This window comes from Ornithorhynchus anatinus, chromosome 17, assembly GCF_004115215.2.
Source record: "Ornithorhynchus anatinus isolate Pmale09 chromosome 17, mOrnAna1.pri.v4, whole genome shotgun sequence".
In the NCBI taxonomy this organism is placed as follows: Eukaryota; Metazoa; Chordata; class Mammalia; order Monotremata; family Ornithorhynchidae; genus Ornithorhynchus; species Ornithorhynchus anatinus.
In genome coordinates, this window is record NC_041744.1 from 43,675,711 (window position 1) to 43,696,624 (window position 20,914).

The following is a 20,914-nucleotide window of genomic DNA, read 5'->3' on the forward strand; positions in this document are numbered from 1 at the left end:
AAGACTGTGAGCTCTATGTGGGACAACCTGATTACCTTGCATCTAGTCCGGCGCTTAGAACAGTACTTGGCACATAGTAAGTGCTTAACAAATACCAACATTATTATTATTACTAAGCGCTGGGATGGATACAAGCAAATCGGGTTGGACACAGTCCCTGTCCCATGTAGGACTCGCAGTCTCATTCCCCATTTTACAGATGAGGTAACTGAGACACTGAGAAGTGAAGTGACTTGCCCAAGTCTCACACAGCAGACAAGTGGCGGAGCAGGGATTAGAACCCATGACCTTGTGACTCCCAGGCCCATGGTCTGTCCGCTAGACCATACTGCTTTACTAAAATTATAGTTTAAAATGAAAGGCTGGAGATTAGGTGCACATATACGCCAGCATTTTAATTACACAAAAGAACTAGGAACCATTGTGTCCAAACTGTTAGTGAAGAAGATTGATGATGAGTGTTACGAAAAGCAAATCACAATTAATTGGTTGGGGATTTATCTTCTTTAGGGGACAGTGCATCTTCACCTCCTCTTCTTCCATCCAAGACCCAAGGGAACTTAAGATTGTAGCTGAGCTGCTGTTGCCCTCTAGTTTGTAAGACCCTCGTGAGCAGGGATCATGTCTACCCCTTCTATTGCATTATATTCCTCCAAGAGCTTAGAACAGTACTCTGTACCCACTAAGTGCTCAATAAATACCCTTAATTGGTTGATTACTGGTGAAAGGAGGCACTGGAATCTGTCAAGTGGAGAAGCCAGATTGTTTTAAGGATTCTCTTTCTTGTGACTCGCAGGATGCTCTTCAGTCTGCTTTTCAAGTATTCCTGGCAAATGACTACCTTCTCCTGGATTCACAGATATAGTTCTTCACGGTTGTACAGTTTTCTGCGTGTCCTGAAGTTCGTGAACCATATGCTATGCAGTCCCCACCAGAAGATTTCTGATTAATGTCAAACCTGTGAAGGGAACAAACAGGTCATTTCCACACACCCTTGTTCCTCTGGAATCGCAACATTTAATAGGATGATAAGGAAACGGTCATCATCTACCGATGTGAGGATTGTAACACAGGTAACTGTTGTTTCTTAGATCCTGGTAATGAAATAAGACCAAGAGCTGTGGGGCTGCTTTGGTAGAGGTGACAGCTTCCTGGTGATCTCAGACTGTGGCTAGCCCTGAACTGTACGTAAAAGTAAATTTCTGCACTGAAAAATCCCTGCAGATTGATCAATCAATCAGTTACATTTATTGAGAGTTTACTGTGTGTAGAACACTGTATTCAGCATTTGGGATAGTACAGTATAACAATATAACCGATGCATTCCCTGCCCACGAAGAGCTTACAGCATAGATGGTGAGACAGACATTAATAAAAATTAAAAAAAATTACAGATATGTACAAAAGTGTTGTGGGCCTGAGAATGGAGGGGTCAATCAAGGGAGCTAATAAGGGCAACGCAGAAGGGAGTGGTAGAAAAGGAAATGAGGCCTGAGTAAGGGAAGGCTCCTTCGAGGAGATGAACCTTCAATATGGCTTTGAAGATGGGGCGAGTCGGTGGTTAGAGGTTAGAAACCTTTGGGGCTGGACTTCTCTCCTTCAGGGATCGTCACTACTTTTGCAATAATATCCTGTCCGGGACCATCCCAGCGGCCCTAGAAACTTTCCTGTCTGTTTGAAGATGAAGCTGTTTGTGTCTTTTCACTGTTATCCTCTGGGTTGAGACTCAAAGCCCCACTCTGACCCCATTCCTTCCTGACTCCACTCAGTGGGACTCTTCTGGTGCCTAAATCAGTGAACAGGAGGTTGGTACCTATGCTGAAGGACTATTCACCCTTTCAACCATGAATCAATCCACACTAGAGACTGAGTCAGTGCTTTTCCTCCGGCCCCAAATCCCTCCCTGCCCAGGGTGATGGACCTGCAGTGAGGATCGGGATAAATCACAAGGCTCCAGAGGGCAGATTCAAGGAGAATAAGAGTCAGGAAACAGACAGACATTGCCTAGGAACACAGACACTTACAGGCCAGAGGAGAGCAGTGAGCCATCTGTCCACTGCCAGGACCCAGCATTTTGGGAACGATTGAGTCCGATCCAGTGGTAGAGATAAAGTGAATTGAAGAAATCCTATTTGAAACACAACCAAACCAGAAAATCATGTCGCATCCTGAACCTTTCCTAGGGGCAGAGACATCATAAATGTGATGTGAGAAGGAGGTTCTGTGACCTGGAAATCACACAACTCGTCAGACATCCCTCTTTCAGTTGAATAGCTGCCTCTTGGGTCTCAGATCACATCACTCTTTCGCTCTGCACACCATTTTCCTTATCAGTCATTCAATCATATTAATTGAGCATTAACTGTGTACAGAGCACCTTGCTAAGTGCTTGGGAGAGTCCATTAATTATGGTGTCACATACTTATATACCAAGCACTGCTGTTTGGGTGCTTTCTATGTTATAATTAATAATAATAATTTTGGTATTAAGTGCTTACTATGCACCAAGCACTGTTCTAAGTGCTGGATAGATACAAGGTAGACAGGTTGTCACACGTGGGGCTCACAGTCTTAATCCCCATTTTCCAGATGAGGCAACTGAGGCACAGAGAAGTTAAATGATTTGCCCAAAGTCACACAGCTGATAAGTGGCGGAGCCGGGATTAGAACCCATGACCTCTGACTCCCAAGGCCGGGCTCTTGCCACGGAGCCACACTGCTTCTTTAGGGAGTGGTAGCAGATGGAATCCAATCTAATAATGATAATTTTGGTATTTGCCAAGTGCTTCTTATGTTCCAGACACTGTACTAAGCGCTGGGGTGGACACAAGCAAATTAGAATGGACATTCCTTGTCCCATATGGGGTCCACAGTATCAATCCCCGTTTTACAGATGGGGAGACTGAGGCCCAGGGAGGTGAAGTGACTTGCCCAAGGCCACACAGCAGATAAACGGCAGAGCAAGGATTAGAACCCGTGACCTTCTGACTCCCAGGCTGGTGCTCTATCCACCGTGCCACGCTGCAGACACGGGCCAATGGAGTCCAGTCTAAATAGGAGGGATAACAGTTATTTAATCCCCGTGTTATAGATGGGCAAACTGAGGTAGAGAGAATCCAAAGCCCCATAACAGACAATTGAAAGAGTCTGGGATTAGAACTCAGGCTTCTAATCCAAATCTGGTGCTCCATGCACTAGGCCATGCTGCTCCTTCAGGGTTCGATTGTGTGCTCTGCTCTTCAGTAATACTGATGACAGAACCTATTTAAAACAAACTGTATGTCAAGTAATGAGCTAAATGCTCAGTTAGGCGCTAGATAACCAGATTGAGCATATTCTATGTCCCATGTTGGGATCCCAGTCTAAGGGGGAATGAGAACACTTATTCATTACCCATTTTTTCAGATGGGGAAACCGAGGCCAGAATGGTTAACTTGGCTCAAAAAATGGTTTGCTCGAGGCCACACTGCTGGCAAAGAGCAGAGCTGACACACAAACCCAGTTCTCCTTACTCACGCTGCTCTTTCCATTAAGCCGTGCTGGAACGCTGGTAACCTGCCAGAATTTGTGCTGTGAGCAATAAGTATTTCTGACACCAAAGCCCCTATTACCCTTCCTCCCAGAAAACAGACTCTAGCACCAGGAAAGAGAAGCCAGTACGGCAGAAACTGATTCAAGGGTCCCCTCCCGGGGTGATAGTGGTACAATCCCATAGACTCTCCCTCTGGTTCTGGATAAGGCCATGTGCAGATCATACATATGAGTCAAAACTACCTTCATTGTCCTGTAGAGAAAGGAAATGGAGTGTTGGGAAAACACATTGTCTTTCCTTGGATCCTTGGGCCTTGCAGGATATTGATCCTCATCAATCGTCACCATCAGCATCATAAGCATCACTGACATCATCATCATCGACACCCTTATGATTTTCATCATCATCAACACTACCATCATCATTTCCCATTTACTTGTTCCCTTGTATGCAGTTTTTCAGAGAGATTCACAAATTTGGATCATTTATATAAAGGGAAACGCCTTGCTTTTCTCCCCCTCCCTTACAAATCAGTTGATCAGTCGAACGAGGGACACTGTGTTACCCAGGTAAGACGATTCGATTATATCATTCATTTCCATGTTCCTGACTCCTGAAAGAATTTTGCTTTTCGGGGATCCCCTCCTATTTCTCGGGAAATTGTCCCACTGCTTCTACTCCTCTCTGACATTGCAGGCCTGGACAAAAGAGACGGCAACGTTGGAATGAAGAACCTACCAGCTCTTCCTTGCTGTCGATCTTCACGAGACTGGAGTTCAGAGAAACACAGGCCTTGTGGCTGTCTTGCCAAGTTTTATTTTCTACAGAAGCAAAATAACAGGTGTTCCTATAGTTCATCCAGTTGACTGGACATGGACCACAGTGACATTCTAGAGAAAGAAAACAGGTGAGTACGTTGAAGGGAATTTATTTTTCCTTTGGTTGGAAGAATCTCTATGTAATCTTGGAATTTTTTTTCAAAGGTAAATGTGAAATCTACTAATGTTCTGAATAAAATGTATTTATTTTTCAATCAGTTGTACCCCCCTTTCTTTTCCCTCCTTTGATTTACTTCTTCTCTCCCCACTACCTCTAATCCCTCCTTATCTTTTGCTTCCATAACTACTTCTGTTTTTTCCCCTATACTTTGGGAATTGTAAGAAATTAATAGTACTTCCAAAGTAATTATCTAAATCTACTGAATGGCGATAGGATCGATCAATCAGTCAATCAATGGTATTTACTGAGCACTTATTATGAATAGAGCACTGTAGAGCTTTAATTGGTGTCAGAGGTCACGGGTTCGAATCCTGAATCTGCCACTTGTCAGCTGTATGACTGTGGGCAAGTCACGTAACTTCTCTGCACCTCAGTTCCCTCATCTAAAAAACGGGGATTAAGACTATTAGCCTCACATGGGACAACCCGATTATCCTATATCTACCCCAACGCTTAGAACAGCTCTCTGCACATAGTAAGCACTTAACAAATACCAACTTTATTATTATTATTATTATTGAAAGAGGGGTTTTTAGAGGGTGCTGTTGAAACTGGACCTAGATGTTCCTCTTCAGGCTTCTATACCTCTAACTTGGAATGGAGACTGATTCCTTACTGACAGCATCTCTAACCCATTGAAATACCACCAGAAAGACCAGCTTCCTCAAGGATAAATCCTTTTGTGACATTTTTCTTCTGGATCTGGAGTACTAGTAAAGTTCTATTTCCAGCCTTGTCTGTGACCCATATTCAAAGCTACATCCAACCAGCTTCCCTGGCCTTGAAACCTTATTAAAGGTTTTGACAGGAAATGTCTGTGAGGGAGACTTCTCTAAGGAAACCTCCAAATAGCATTCCATCAATCAAACGATCTATCAGTAGAATTTCTTGAGCACTTAAGATGCCTATAAAGAAATAATGAACAGCACTGATTTGTGGTTACATTGTCTTCAGTTTCCTCTTTCCTTAGCTCATCCTCCTCCTTTCATCCTCCGTTTTGAACTCTCCCTTCCCTTTTCAGCAACATGCTGAGATTTTTAATTGTCACGTTCCTAAATCAATCAATTGTATCTACTGATTGTTCACTGTGTGCTCAGCACTGTACTAAGAATTTAGGAGAGTACAATATGACAATTTAACAGTCTCATTCCCTGGGGATTAAATACCTCTTTTCCCTCCTACTTAGAATATGAACCCCAACTGGGACCTGATTATCTTGAATCGACTTCAATACTTAGTACAGTGTTTGACACATAGCATGTGCTTCACAAATACCACATTATTATTACGTAACCCCATGCAAAGCAATGAAACCTGTACTAAAATGTTGAAAAGTAATTCCAAAGAAGATTTCACATACCATTCGGAGATGTTGTGTTGGAATAGGATGAGGAAGTATTGTTCGGTTCTTGGTTGGACAGTGCTAGAGGTAAAGAGAGGAATTACAGAGAGGTCACAGTTCTGACAATAGTGAACCTGGTAGGAACTATTAGAGAATAAAGGAAAAATCAAATAGTCACAAGCAAATATTACCCTCTAGCCTAAAGACTGGGCCATCCTCTGTCCCAGACTGATTTATTCAAGTCAAATTTGAGTTTGAGCAGGGTTGATTTCAACCCAGCAGACAAGGAATCCACTTCCAGACCAAGCGAACTCACTTCTTCTCTATGCTCAGCTCTGCTTACCTCTTGCCTCACTCCACTTCAGACATCTCTAGCTTTTATGGATATTTCTACCCCTCCCCTGAATGTTGAAAAGCTGTTCATTTAATTCTGCATACAAACATTGTTCTTTCTTACTGTATTTGCAAATATTTTTATATCTATCTCCCCTCTTATAGCTGTTAGAGAATAAGGGAAGCAGTGTGGCCCAGCGGATAAAGCACGGCCCTGGGAGTCAGAAGGACTTGGGTTCTAATCCCATTCCACCACTTGTCTGCTTTGTAACCTTTGGCAAGGCACTTTACTTCTCTGTGCCTCAGTAACCTGATCTGTAAAATGGGGATTGAGAATGTGAGCCCTATCTGGGGTATGGACTGTGTCCAACCCGATTTGCTTGTATCCAACCCGGCACATAATACGGTGCCTGGCATGAAGTAAGTGTTTTTCAGCTACCATTTTAAAAAAAAGCTACTTTTGGTGAAGGGACATGTCACTTTTTTGTTTTTATTGACCAAAGACAATATAATCAATTAATCTGAGTGGGAGTTCAATAAATACTGCATCGCTGCCCTTACTAATATCACTACTATCCATACAATTGTCTTGAAAATGGGCCAAGTTAAGAACATGGTTTTTGCGCTTTCAAAATGTCCCCTTGACCTAGGCCAGTGTGTTCCCACTGGGATCCAGTTCCAACTAAATGACAAACCCATTCAAACTCCACCAACAGGGATGCACACATATTTGTCAACCGAGTCAATCATTTCAATTCACTGGAACATTATCAGTAGGGTGATATTTTTTTCAGATACTCACTCTCGAAAGCCAGAGGTGTCACTGTAGCCACCAGCCCAAGACACAGTATCCCCAGTATCCCAGCAATGAGTCTCCATCCAGAGGACCGGGAATCTATCAGAGAGGACCAAGGAGATGCTGAGTGGAAGAACTAGCAGAATCAAATTGAGATGTATGTATCTTTAAATTATATATTTTTAATTATTCATATTAATATCTGTCTCCCTCTCCAGAAGGTAAGCTCCTTATGGGCAGAGAACATGCCCACTAATTCTGTTGTACTCTCCCAAACACTTATCTCAGTGCTCTGCACAGAATGAGGGCTCAATACGAACGTTGGATTGACTGATTGTTTGAGGTAACCGTGTCAAAATGCTTGGGCAATCAAAGCCCCTTACCAACTCGAGAGGGGATGGGACATAAGGCTTGTCAGCTATTGGAATGGCCTGGGGTGCCCCTGGGCTAATCTGGCCTGATTAAGGTCTCAAACAATTATGATGACAACAAAAATAACAGAAGTAATAATAATGACAAATACATCCAAGCCCAAGTGGAAGCAGCATGGCCTAGTGGATAGAGCATGAGCCTGGGAGTCATAAGGACCCATGTTCTAATCTTGACTCTGTCACCTGGCTGCTTCGTGACCTTGGGCAAGTCACATACATTCTCTATGCTTCAGTTATCTCCTCTGTAAAATGGGGATTATGACTGTGAGCTCAATGTGGGACATGGACTGTGTCCAACCTGAATTAGCGTATATCTATCCTAGCATTTACTACAGTGCCTGGCACATAGTAAGGACTTAGGAAATACCATAAAAAATGCCAGAGACACATGATGAAGGAACACAACTGATAAAAATCCACTTTGGCAACCACCGTTAAGTCAACGTTGCTTATGAAAACAGGGGATCTTCACTGGGAATATCTGAATCTGAGCAAAACTGTAATTATATGGGGAAAATGGGCTTAATAGATTTATCCAAGACGATTCTTCAAGTAATCAAATTCAATTTGCAGCATTCTTTTGACTAAGGATAGCAAAATATCTCACTCTGTTGGAACGATGCAAGTGAGAGAGCCCGGAGCCGAAGGCCTGTGGTACCTCTGCTCTGAACATTCTCAGATGGGCCGCGCTGTTGAGGTTGATTATGCAGTTTCAGCTCTGTGTAGGTCACTGACTCCTCACTCGCTGATCTTCTGTCCTTCGCACCCTTTGATTTTTGGTCCCGCCACCACAGGTCAAGCCTTTCCATATTTAGCTTTGAGTTGGTTACCTGCTGCTCATTCATCTCTGCAGAGGGGAGGCGAATGGGAGAGAGCATTCAGAGGACAGTGCTTTTGAGCAGAAGGAGAAGTGAGGGGATGGAGACAACTGGTGGGGTCCTAGCTCCTTCCTATTATTAAGTGGAGTTCTCTCAGTCCTGAGCAACACCATAGAATCCCGTGGTCAGAAAGAGTCCTGGTCTGCAGCGAAGAAAGGCCTATTGTCATTTTTGGCTCCTCCACATGTTCCAGGTGAGAGCAACAAGAGATGTAAAGTGAGCCCCAAGATAGAGAAGGCCCAGAAAGAGGTTCCAAAGAAAACTTCAGCTCCCCATCCCCCAAGTTGAGAGACAGCTCAGAGCTTAGTCTTGTTATGAATAGTTGGCTTTTGCTTGAACTCCAAGGGAATTTCCCCAGTCGCTCCAATGAGGAGCTGGATCTGTCCTAGATGATCAGACCCGGGAACTTCATCCAGAGCAGGTTGAAAAGATGGATGTGATTCTGGTCTGGTTTCACAGATTTCTAGAGATGGAATTCCCACCAGGCCTCTTGGTCATCCACTTTATTGAGGATCTCTTCTTCCCTCAGTCACTCTGCAGACTCTTTCAATGCCATTGACAAATGACATCTCATTGACAAGGGATCAGAGAAGAGCCGGACAGCACTTGAGCCTTATAAATGGCAGAATCACCAGAAAATTCATGCCCCCCGGGCCAGGATGAGGTATGAGCCCCTTTTGAGGGCAAAGGGAAAGTTTTAATCTCTGGGACATTCTAACATGAGCAAAAGACAGTTCATTCTCCTGATTCTTAGGAGAGAGGTGGACTGAGGGGCTCAGGTAGCATTAGTGATAACTGGGCCATCTGAAAGCAAAGGGCAAACCAAGTAACGACCAGGCTGTAGCCTATGGAACCACATGGAGCCACTCAATCTGGAGTCTGGGCGCACCCTGACTGGCTACTATTGAGAGAACATGATATCCCTAGGGAAATGGGCCCGATGAAATGTCTATCCCTGCTGAGTCAGCTGCATGTGGCATGTCATACTGGTTTTGATGTGAAGATATTTCTAATTCTCTTTATATTGATGCTATTGTTGCCTGTTTTCTTGTTTAGATGCCTGTCTCCCCTCTTCTAGACTGTAAGCCCATTGTGGGCAAGGATTGTCTCTCTTTATTGCTGAATTGTACTTTCCAAGTGCTTAGTACGGTGCTCTGCACACCTTAAGCGCTCAGTAAATGTGAATTAATGAATGAATGAATACCTTTGCCATTGACTCTCCCCAAATGGCTCTGCTGTTGAGAAGGCCTATGTAGTTTCAACTCAGTGTAGTTCAATATTTGCTCCATTCCTGAGTCTTTACTCTTGTTGGCCTTTGGGCCCTTGGACTGGGACTGAGAAGACTTTTTTTGTTTCTACTTCGTACAGAAGACTGGTTGCTCACTTGACTCTGCGGAGGGGAGAGGAGCGAGAGAGAGGGAGAGAGAGAGAGACCAAACTCATTTCTCTTTATATGGTATTTGTTAAGAGTTTAGTTAATCAGGTTGGAGCCCGACTATATTCTACATGGTGCTCACAGTCTTAATCCCCATTTTACAGAAGAGGAAATTGAGTTTCAGAAAAGTTAAGTGATTTGGCCGAGATCATGCAGCAGAAAAGTGGCAGATCCTCAAATAGAACCCTGGTCTTCCTGATTTCCAGGACTGTGTTCTATCCTCTAGGCCACATTGCTTTTCCTTTGCATTGAGAGAGATGATGAGATGACAAGCAAACAAGGACCTGGAACTTCCTTCTCCCTCATTGGACTTTTGAGACTCCTTGGCTTCCTGGATTCAGGCACAGAGTAGGGGAGGAGGGTGATTTAAGTCACAGGAGGATTGTGAAATTTTCTTATGCATGCCAAACCAGTGTACAAGGAATGAACAGTAACCCTTGAGGAAGAAAAATGCCTAAAAGAGAAAAAGGTGTGTCTCAGACTTCCATCCGAATAGACTTGATCCTCAAAAATATGTCTTGATGTTGGGTGACATGAGGCCTGTAAAATGTCTCATGAGATTATTAATATCTACAGACCTATGAGAAAAAGCAAGGGGAAATTGCAGACATACTGAATTTAGAGGAACACCACTATAAAGGCTTCACTCTGGCGTTTTACAAAAGACGTTCATTTGGAAATACAAACACAAATCTATTTCGCTCACAAATGCTAAACCATATCTTCTCAAGGTCCATGGAAAGGAGAAAATCGGCCCAAGTGTTCACAAACGGTAATATTAGGAAGATAGTTAGTGGGCCAAGGAGATAGCCAGGGGCTTCATCTAGAAGGAGTCTGAAAATTCAGGTCTTTGGTCTTCTGAGAGATATAGTTCCCTAAGGAGGTTGTCTAACTTTTTGTTCCTCTTTCCCCTCCTCCCCTGCTCCATGTCTAAGAGCAGTCTGTGTGCTTTTAACAACCTGCCATGCCAGCAGGACCCTCCTCAACGTGATGTTCTGGCCTTTTTCTGACTCCAAATAAGAGTCAACATCGTTCCAAACCCAGAGCTGGAAAAGACCTCTCATGTTCTATCCACATATACTGAGGCCAGAGTACTCTTAAACCCTCATGCACGGGTAGGAAGGAGAATAATAGTAATAATAATAATAGTAGTGATAATGATAGTAACATATGTTAAGCTATTACTATGCTTCAAGCACTGTACTAAGCACTGGGGTAGTGACATGTTCAGGTCCCACTTGGGGCTAACAGTCAAAGTAAAAGGAAAAACAGGTATTGAATATCCATTTTGCAGATAAACTGAGGCCCAGAGAAGTCAAGTGACTTGCCCAAGGTTACCCAGCAGAGCAGTGGTGGAGCCAGGATTAGAATCCAGGGCCTCTGACTCCCAGGCTTGCACTCTCTTTACTAGGTCATGCTGCTTCTCCTAACAATAGAAATATCATCACTGGATCAGACCAATCTTCTGTCCTAGAGATGGGACAGTTCCCTTGTCACTCTTTATCATCCATCCCTGTTAGTTTATTCTTGTTCAAGTCTAACCTACCTCCCTTATCTAGCAACAAACACATTTCTTCTAGCCCTGCCACAGTAGAGATGGGGACTGGCTGTTCTTTCACTGTAGACCAAAAAAATGGCACTAATTTGAAGAACAGAGCAACTTGCCTCTCAGCCTTCTTTTCTTGTGGCCGAATAATTCCAGTTCTACTAAAATGAGATCCATCTCCAAACCTTCTTTTGCTCCACTGCCTCTTAGTCCTCCTCCCTGAGTCCAGTCCTGGAAATAAGACTGGTGTCATAGCCTGACCAAAGTCAGGAACACAGGAGGAAAACTTAATGAACTAGTATGGTTTAGTGCTATTCACGCCTCACAATGGCTGGGTGAATTTGGTTCCAAATTTTCTTGCCCCCGTGTTAGATAACCCACAGTAACTTTTATATGGTACACATTTCAGTATTCTTATTTATTTGTACAGGTTGCCAATTTTTTTTAAATGGCCTTTTACCCAGGATCCCCATCTGATTTGTATTTATGTTGGAGGATTTTCTTTACTCTGCCTGAATCCCATGTTTAAATAATTTGAGAGATATGAAACAGCAAACCTTTCTCTAAATCACAAACGTTCCCCTTACCTGTTTTCTTTGATTGGGGGATGAGCTCCAGGACTCTGAAATAACGATAGAAAGATGAAGGATTCTGACCCCGGTGTGGGCAGGGATTGTCTCTCTTTATTGCTGTAATGTACTTCCCCAAACCTTTAGTATAGTATTCTGCATAGAGTAAGCACTCAATGAATACGATAGAGTGAATGAACAGACTACCTCTAGCTCCTGAGAACATCGGATATAAAGAATGTCAAAATAATAATGTTGGTATTTGTTAAGCGCTTACTATGTGCAGAGCACTGTTCTAAGCGCTGGGGTAGACACAGGGGAATCAGGTTTTCCCATGTGGGGCTCACAGTCTTAATCCCCATTTTACAGATGAGGTAACTGAGGCACAGAGAAGTTGAGTGACTTGCCCACAGTCATACAGCCGACAAGTGGCAGAGCCGGGAAGTGTGCTGCTTCTATTTTTGAATTAAAATGCATTTTTTTCTGGTGTAATAATTGAAATTCTATGGACACACACACACACAGATACACACACATGACATCTCAGGGTGGCTGTTACTCTTGGTGAGTCTAGAGAGGAGAAAGAAAGCAGACAAATACCTGTTTGGAGGAGTCGTTCTGGGGGAAATTGGAGCAGGGGCCCAGACTTGTGGCCGCAGGGAACCAGCAGGACAGGGACCCCAGGAATCCAATGACAAGCAGAAGGTCTCAGCCTTCCATGGCACCATTTACCCCAAGAGAGAGAAATCCAGATCAGTGTGCCCAGAGACTGCTGCTCAGCCCCACTGTCAATGGGAGCGGAGAGAGGAGCAGCTGCTTACTTTTGACGGTCGAGCTGACACTGCACAGGAAGCTCTCTTGTCACTGCTGTTGTTTTTCAGTTTGCCACAACCACTCGGGACCACCAGGGCAGAGAGGTATTCTCTCTCTGGGCTTACCCAGCTCCTTAAGAGCAAGCATTTTCCTAGCAGCCTAATTCGTACTCCCCAGGAGCCCAGATGAATGAGGAACAAGACAAAGCAGAATTTCAGGTCACAGTTGAAACACATTGATGTTTCTGCCTCCCTGTACTTTTCCATTTTGGGTGCCATGAAATGGGGAAAAAAGCCACTATCGCATAAGACACCACAGGCTGTAAATAGAAAAAGTCAGCAAGGGGCTGTCTTTTAAAAGGCAATTAATGTAGAAGAGATTTTTAGTTCCTCAGTGGTTTAATCAGCTGCACCTATACATACTGATTAAAACCTTCCATTTAATAGTATCATCTTTGAACCTGAAGCACAAACCTACATATGTGTGCATGTTCCAAAATAACACGACAGTCCGCAACAATTTTAGTTTGCGATAGGCCTTTTGGGAAAAAGGGACTCAAACCCCAATCTACAGCATAAACAGCAAATGGACGTTTTTCTACATTGCAGCCTCCCAGGCAGCAGTCAGGACATTAGGATTCATCAAGCTAAGTCACCAAGATTGGGTCATGGACACTTACCCTGAATGTACAAAGTCTATTTGCAGTAATAGATCAATGATAGTAGGCAACACCTCATGATTCAGGTAAAAGGAGGGTTTTTGAAACCTGTGTGATGTTACATTTAGTTGATTTAGCATGATCAGTGTTGGGACACCCAAGTAGAAGAGATCCAAAGCTCTATTAACCATGATTAAGCTAAGGATTTTTGCACATGCTTAACAAATGTATATGGCTCCGTATGCTATTGCAGCTTGGCCTAGAGGAATGAGCATGAGCCTGGGAGTCAGAGGACTTGGGTTCTAAGCTCAGCCTTATCATTTGTCTGCAGAATGATCTTGGACAAGTCACTTAACTTTGATGTGCCTTAGTTTCCTCATCTGTAAAAAGGGGAATAAATATCTATCCTCCCTCCTACAAGGACTGTGAGTTCCAAGGAGGACAGGGACTGAGTTCGAACTAATTATTTTACCTTGAATCTAACCCAGCACTTAGTAAAGCATTTTTTATGATATTTGTTAAGCATTAACTATGTGTTAAGCACTGTTCTAAGACCTGTTCTTAGATACAAGTCAATCAGGTTGGACAAAGTTCCTGTCCCATGTGGGGCTCACATTCTAAGTAGGAGGTATTTTGGAGGTGCCCCATCATTCCCCCGCCTCTAGGTCATGTGATGCTTTGTAACACAAAGCAAGTCCTTAATAAATATCACTACTATTATTATTATTATTAGGAGGAGGAGGAGCACCTCTGGAGAATCAAGATGGATCCAACCTCATCACCGGCAAGAAAGGTATCATGGAGAGATCGCACCAATATTTCAATATTATTCCAAAAGAGACATTCTCCCATCAGTCGTATTTCTTGTATTTCTGTGTTTTATAGGGTCCATTTTATAGGGTCCATCTTTGAGGACCCTACAAAACATAGAACATACCACATTCTAACAAGAATCCTCTGGATTGACTACTGAAAAATATCACTGAACACATATTTTGAGGGGATCAAATAAATGAGAGATTTCAGACAACAGGGGTAACTTTTGAAATGATCTTTGCAGTTCCATCAGATACAGGAAAAATGCAGGAACAGTTTTCATTGCTCTCAGTTTTCCTTTAGCTAATGAACATTTGAAGAATTGGAAAAGATAAATATTTTTAGTTATATATCCTCTATAAGAGTCATTCCATTTATATTCAAGGGACATCATTTTTTAAAGATCCATCTGGACCATGGATTAAAAATTGGCTAGCTGATGACACTGGCAAAAAGCTAGTGATAAGAAGTGGTACATCTCTCATCATAGAGAAGCAACGTGGAGTAATGGAAAGAGCACAGGCTTGGGAGTCAGAGGTCATGGGTTCTAATCTCAGCTCCGTTGCTTGTCAGCTATGTGACTTTGGGCAAGTAACATAACTTCTCTGTTCCTCAGTTACCTCATCTGTAAAATGGGGATTAAGACTGTGAGCCCCACGTGGGACAACCTGATTACTTTGCATCTACCCCAGTACAGTGCTCTGCATATAGTAAGTGCTCAATAAATACTATTGAATGAATGACTTACTGCCTGGCTCATAGTAAGTACTTAACAAATGCCATCATTATTATCAGACCAACAAAGAGAGAACCTAGTTAGTGAGGAGGATGAAAGATTAGGAAGCACTTGGGGTTGAGTCTGTCAGTGTTCTCATGGGTAAGATTTTAGGGCTCCATGACCCTAATTTTTTTTGTTTATGAATTCTTAATTAGGTCAATGTCGCCAGCCTTTCTCAGGGACCTCTGATGGACTGATGATGGTCCAGGTGAATGGTGGACACCGGTGGATCTGCAGTTCTTTGTTCTGGTCCCTTTAGCCCCAACACTTGAGCACCCACCTTCTGTTTCTTCTTTTAGTCATGATCTAAGATGAACATCTTGCCCCCAGGAAACTGGGAAACAGTAAAAATGTCTTCAGCTCCATTGACGATGAGTCTTGTTGAATGTGTTTGTTAAAAGGTTTGTGTTCTTTGGCTTCCACTGAAAAAGACATGACAGCTCTGTGCTTGCAGATAAGTCTTTTAATATGTATATATCTGTCTCTTCAAAAATATTAAATATATATATTCTGGTTTAGGTGTGAAGAATTCACTTCTGGTGGTGAGATTCTATTTGCTTCGGAGTGCATCCCATTCTTGCACATATTCCTTCTTCTGCTCCATAAATCACATGTAATTCCTTCCTTCCTTTTCATCCTCAGTTAATACAAGACTGGAGGAAGAAACATAGGGAGCTAATTAAAGTTGACCCTGGAAGGCCTGATAATGTGAAGGAAAGCAAGGTGAGCCTTCCCCATTGAACCGGGTTGATGATGAAAGTATCCACTGGGAGAAAAATGGAAGAACAACTCAAGATAGTTCTCTGCCCCAGCTGCTCCCATCCAACAGAGACCATCCACCCCACCTACTCATGGCTGTGTGCCGGGGGTAATAAACTAGCTGCAGGGAAATAGCTGATTAGACCTATGCTGTCATTGGTGAAGGTTTTTGACTGAAGAAACATCAAGGATATCCTGAAAGTAGCTGATTTACAGAAGAGATGAACACTGCAGAGACTGTTCTTAGCCCTATGGAACAGCATCAGCATTGAGTGGCATATCTACCTGTCTTCTAACTAGTTGTGCTCTGTGCCCCTGAGGGAACAGGACTGATGGGGGTTTGAGAGAGGAGGTGGGGGGCAAAGGAGGGTAAGTGCTGCTGCACAAACTGTCCTTACTATAACTTCTTGCTTTGTCCAACTTCTTGGCCCTAAAGTCTTCCTGACAAAATTATGTGGCAATGGGCCAACATATACGGGGGCAAGCAAAAGAGTTTCCATATGTCCTTAAACACAAACACCCGCTGTATGCAGGAGGGAGGTGGTGTGAGATCAGTCAGTGAGTCAGTCAATTGTATTTACTGAGCTCTCGTAGAGCACTGTACTAACTGCTTGGGAGAGTACAATTCAGCAGTGAACAGACCCATTCCCTGCCCTTCATTGTCAAACCAGAAGCAGTGACATCAATGTATCTTTTCGGCAGGGCAGAGAAGCCCTCTTCAGGTACAGATCTGCTCACCACATCCAGGGATGGAAGACAAGATGATCCCTAAAACTACTGGCTTCTGCAAAACTGTAGATACTGGCCAACCACAGTCAGCTGATCATCCGCCTCAGGAGTAGGAAATAAATGAAGAAATCTCTGATCCCTGTTTCTTGGGATATTTGTATGCACTCTGACAATGACAAATGTCCCAAACAGTGATCAGTGATGTTGGCCAGGATGCAATCTTGACATCAATCATAGTGGTCATGAGAGAGACAAAGGAGAGCAATTATCTTGTATTTACAACTGTACTTAGCAGAACACATAAGTGTTAAAGAAAAAGCAGCTTAATTTTTATCATCATTAAATTATAATAATGTTGGTATTTGTTAAGCGCTTGCTATGTGCAGAGCACTGTTCTAAGCCCTGGGGCAGACACAAGGGAATCAGGTTGTCCCACGTGGGGCTTATAGTCTTAATCCCCATTTTACAGATGAGGTAACTGAGTCACAGAGAAGTTAAGTGACTTGCCCAAAGTCACACAGCTGACAAGTGGCAGAGCCAGGTTTCGAACCCATGATCTCTGACTCCAAAGCCCATACTCTTTCCACTGAGCCATGCTGCTTCTCGATTAGTATGTTACCATTATTATTATTACTTACAATATACCTAGCACAAACAAAACACACTTGTATCCACCAATCACCTTCCACCATCTTTGGCCAGGAGCCATCTTACCTTTCTGGACATAAAACAGAAAAGATGTACTGAAGATGAATCGCAAAAGTGTTCCACTGTCACTGCTGCTTGGGAGCTGGTAACACATGTGTAGCTGAAAAGGTTAGTGGAAAACTTACAGTCCTATCACATGGTGCCCATACAAAGACTGTCCTTTCTCATGCTGTCATATTTCTTGTGCTGCTGGTATTGTCTTCATTTGTGTGTCCTTTCATTATGACATTCATGAAGCTTCTACTTCGAAAAAGTGTTCTTCTCTTGACCACAATGCATCATACTGGTCTGTCTGTGACAAATGTCTTCCAGGTTTCCGCTGAAATGCAGTATAATCTGAAGCTTCATTTTCCTGGGTCCTTAAAATGTTTTCCCTCTACTTCTTGCTTTTGGTTTCCCAATCTACGCTCTCCACTGCGCAGTAGTTTACTTAGTCTTCTGTTTTCCATTCTCCTCATGTGTTCCGCCCAGCAGACCTGTGTTGTAGTGAGCATAATTTCAAGGGTGGTTGATTGATTTTTCTTTAAGTGTTGGTCTTCTTGATTTGATATTACAATTTCTTGTCTATCATCGCATCGTTGGTCAGTGAACTACCTGGGTAACATAATTCAGTTCCGAGTTTAAGCACAGATTCTTAACTTTGTGTACAGCTTTTCTGGTGCTAGCTGATATAATACACAGGTTTTCTTCAGCCATATCATATGGCTGTATTGCAGGTCTGGTTTGGCTCCTGTGAATGGTAAGGGACCAAAAAAGTTGTCTGGCCATATTTGCATGTGTCCATGCCTGCTTTCTGCATGCATTTTTTTCCTTTATAGTTGTTAATAGCATTGTGTTTCTCTCCCATTAAAGTATATACTCCCTGTGGGCAGGGAGGGTGTCCCTTCATTGTTCTGTACTTCCCATGTGTCCAATACAGGGAGCAGCACAAGCAGGCATTTGATTTATACTGCTAGTGTTATGACTACTATTACTAAAATTACTATTACTAGATGCTCACGCTCTTGTGAGCAATCTCACTAAGAGCAGCATCATCTTCGAAGGACAAGTGCCACCACATCACTATGTCAGAGTTCTGTGGGGAAGCAACATGAAGCAGTGGATAGTGCACAGGCCTGGGAGCTAGAAGGTCCTGGGTTCTAATCCCAACACACCACTTGTCTGCTGCGTGGCCTTGGGCGATTCACTTCTCTAGACTTTAAGCTCATTTCTAGGTAGTTAGCTCGTTGTGGGCTGAAATGTGTCTGTTGTTTTATTGTACTCTCTCAAGTGCTGAGTATAGTGTTTTGCATATAGTAAGCGCTCAATAAATATGACTGAATGAATGAACTTCAGTTCTCTAAACCTCAGTTACCTCATCAGTTAATGGAAATTGAGATGAAATAGATATTGAGACTGTGAAACCCACATGAGGCAGGGAGATTGAGTGTCCAACCCAATTTGCTTGTATCCAACCCAGTACTCAGTACAGTGCCTGGAACATAGTAAGCATTTAACAAATACTACTACAGTTATCATTATTATTATCATTTATAAAAATAATTGTTTTTGGACTTTGGATAATGTACAATGTCTGTTGAGTTGGAAGAGCTTACTAGAGGAGCAGAAGTAGATTGTAACATTTGCACCCATGTCTCTGGCTGCATCTTCCAGCATGACTGCAATGAATAAACTCACATACACTTAAGAATGGAGAGACAGTGTCAGAAAGAGTGAGATGGAATGAAAAATAAAGCAGAAATTAAAAGACAAAGAGATAAGTGATGCAGGAGAGAATAGAAAAACCTGAAACATACCTTGCTTTAATTCTTTTTTCCAGTGCTTCGTTTCTGGGAATCTTTCTCTCTCTACCACCTGCTTTCCCTTTTTTCTCATTTCCTTAATACTTGAAGCCATTCTCGCTAGCCCTGGGTGTTGTTTGAAACTGCTCCTCAAAATAATCACTGTTGGTAATCTCCCCAACTCATGCTCAGTCAACAGCAGAACAATTTAATTCCCCCTCACATTCCGGACCTCATTTCTGGTCTTACCTATCATCTCATTATGCAGCAAACAATATACCACTTAACTTCCCTCAGATCAACCGTGTCCCCCTCCCAATCCAAACAACCTTCCCATGAGCAGTGGCTTGTGGGCTGGGATCCCATCTATCAATTCTATTTTATTATACTTCTCCAAGCACTTAGCACAGTACTCTGCACACAGTACATACTCAATGAATACCTCTGACTGATGGATTAGGAGTTGTGGGTGGAGGGTACACCTTCCATCTTCTGTGCACTCAAAAATGATGTCTTTCCTGAGCCCCTAATTCAAAGAAGATGAAAGAGATCCAAAATTGGGGAATCAATGAGTCCTAGTGGAAAGAGCTTAGGCCTGGGAATCAGAGGACCTGGATTCTAATCCCAGCTCAACCATTTGTTTGCTATGTGTCCCTGGGCAACTCACTTAACTTCTCTGTGTTTTGGTTACCTCAGCCATGAAATAGGGATTAAAACTGTGATCCCCATGTGAGTCAGAGAACATGTCCAACCTGATTATCTTGCATCTAACCCAGTGGTTATAACAGTGCCTAGAACATAATAAACACTTAACCAGCACCATAAAAAATGTCAAAGGGACCAGTTTATCATTAACCTCCAGAGGATAGGAGCTGTTGCTTCTTCTTTCAAATGTTTTGCTCACTGTCCTTATTAATCCTCAGCCAATGATGAATGATCAAAAGCTCCAGATTATTAATGGTTTTTCCCAACACTTACATTTTGCTTGCAGTAGCCAGATGGACACAAGTAGCATTACAAAGAGCACACCCAGAGTCACCGCAATGACCCGCCACGGAAACAGGGGAGAATCTACAAGAGAGAGAAAGAAAATGGGGAGTCATTCAGGCAGCGTAAAATGTTGACACAGGGCAGGGCCTCAGCAGAATGTGGGGACACGTGAAACCCTTGATCCCTCTTGGACAGGTAGTGGCATCTAGTGGAAAGGGCAGAGGACTGGGAATTTTGAAACCTGGATATCCTGGCTGCACCACTTGTCTTCTGGGTGAACTTGGGGCAAGTCACCTAACTACTCAGTGTCCCAGAGTTTTCTGGGTTTCCTTCATTGTAAAATGGGCATTACATATGCTTTGCTTGTATCCACCTCAGTGCTTTGTAAAGTGCCTGTCACATAGCAAGCGCTTAACTAATATAATTATTATTATTATTAGTGGAGGCAATAATAGTCGTGGTAAAGGTAGGATTAAATATTCGTTCACCAGTGCCCCTTAGAGGGCATTCACCTGAATTTGATTCTGAGCCCTACGTGGGACAGGGACTGCATCCAACCCTAGTTGCTTGCATCCACCCAGCACTTAATACAGTGCTTGGCACAGAGTAGCTGCTTAACCAATACCATAATTATTGTGAGGGACAGGGAACTGTGTCAGATCTAATTATCTTATAAATATACCAGAGCTTAGGCCAGGGCTTAGTAGAAGCAAACCAACAAAAAAGACCCTAATATAATTTATTATCCTTATTATCATTGATTTAATTTTCAAGATTTCCCCAGTGAAGGTTGGCAGAGAACAACAAGCTGCTGCAAAAAGGTAACAAGACAGTTTTGAGATTATAATGATGGTAATAATGATAATAGTAATAATAAAAGCCTCCCTTCTTCCATCTGTTTCTGGGCAGGGAGAAAGCAGCAGGCTCAGGCAAAGGTTCACTGACTGCTTCGCAACAATATATGGAGAATATGGGGAATCTTAGACTGAAGGTTTAGTGTCCAGAGAAGTCCTTTCTGCAG

The 20,914-nt window shown here is 42.9% G+C and overlaps 1 protein-coding gene across 1 annotated transcript; it reads right to left on the minus strand.

The window, feature by feature from the left end:
* Window positions 1-286: 286 nt before the first annotated feature.
* LOC103170740 (killer cell lectin-like receptor subfamily B member 1B allele A) lies at window positions 287-19,018 on the minus strand. The gene is made up of 10 exons (XM_039914444.1): window positions 18,919-19,018; window positions 17,800-17,852; window positions 17,129-17,222; window positions 13,148-13,241; window positions 12,462-12,646; window positions 7,009-7,101; window positions 5,892-5,954; window positions 4,271-4,422; window positions 2,025-2,128; window positions 287-958 (listed from the first exon to the last, which is right to left on the minus strand). Exons 1-10 carry the CDS (start codon window positions 19,016-19,018, stop codon window positions 838-840), a joined length of 1,059 nt encoding a protein of 352 aa, XP_039770378.1. The 3' UTR covers window positions 287-837.
* Window positions 19,019-20,914: the final 1,896 nt, after the last annotated feature.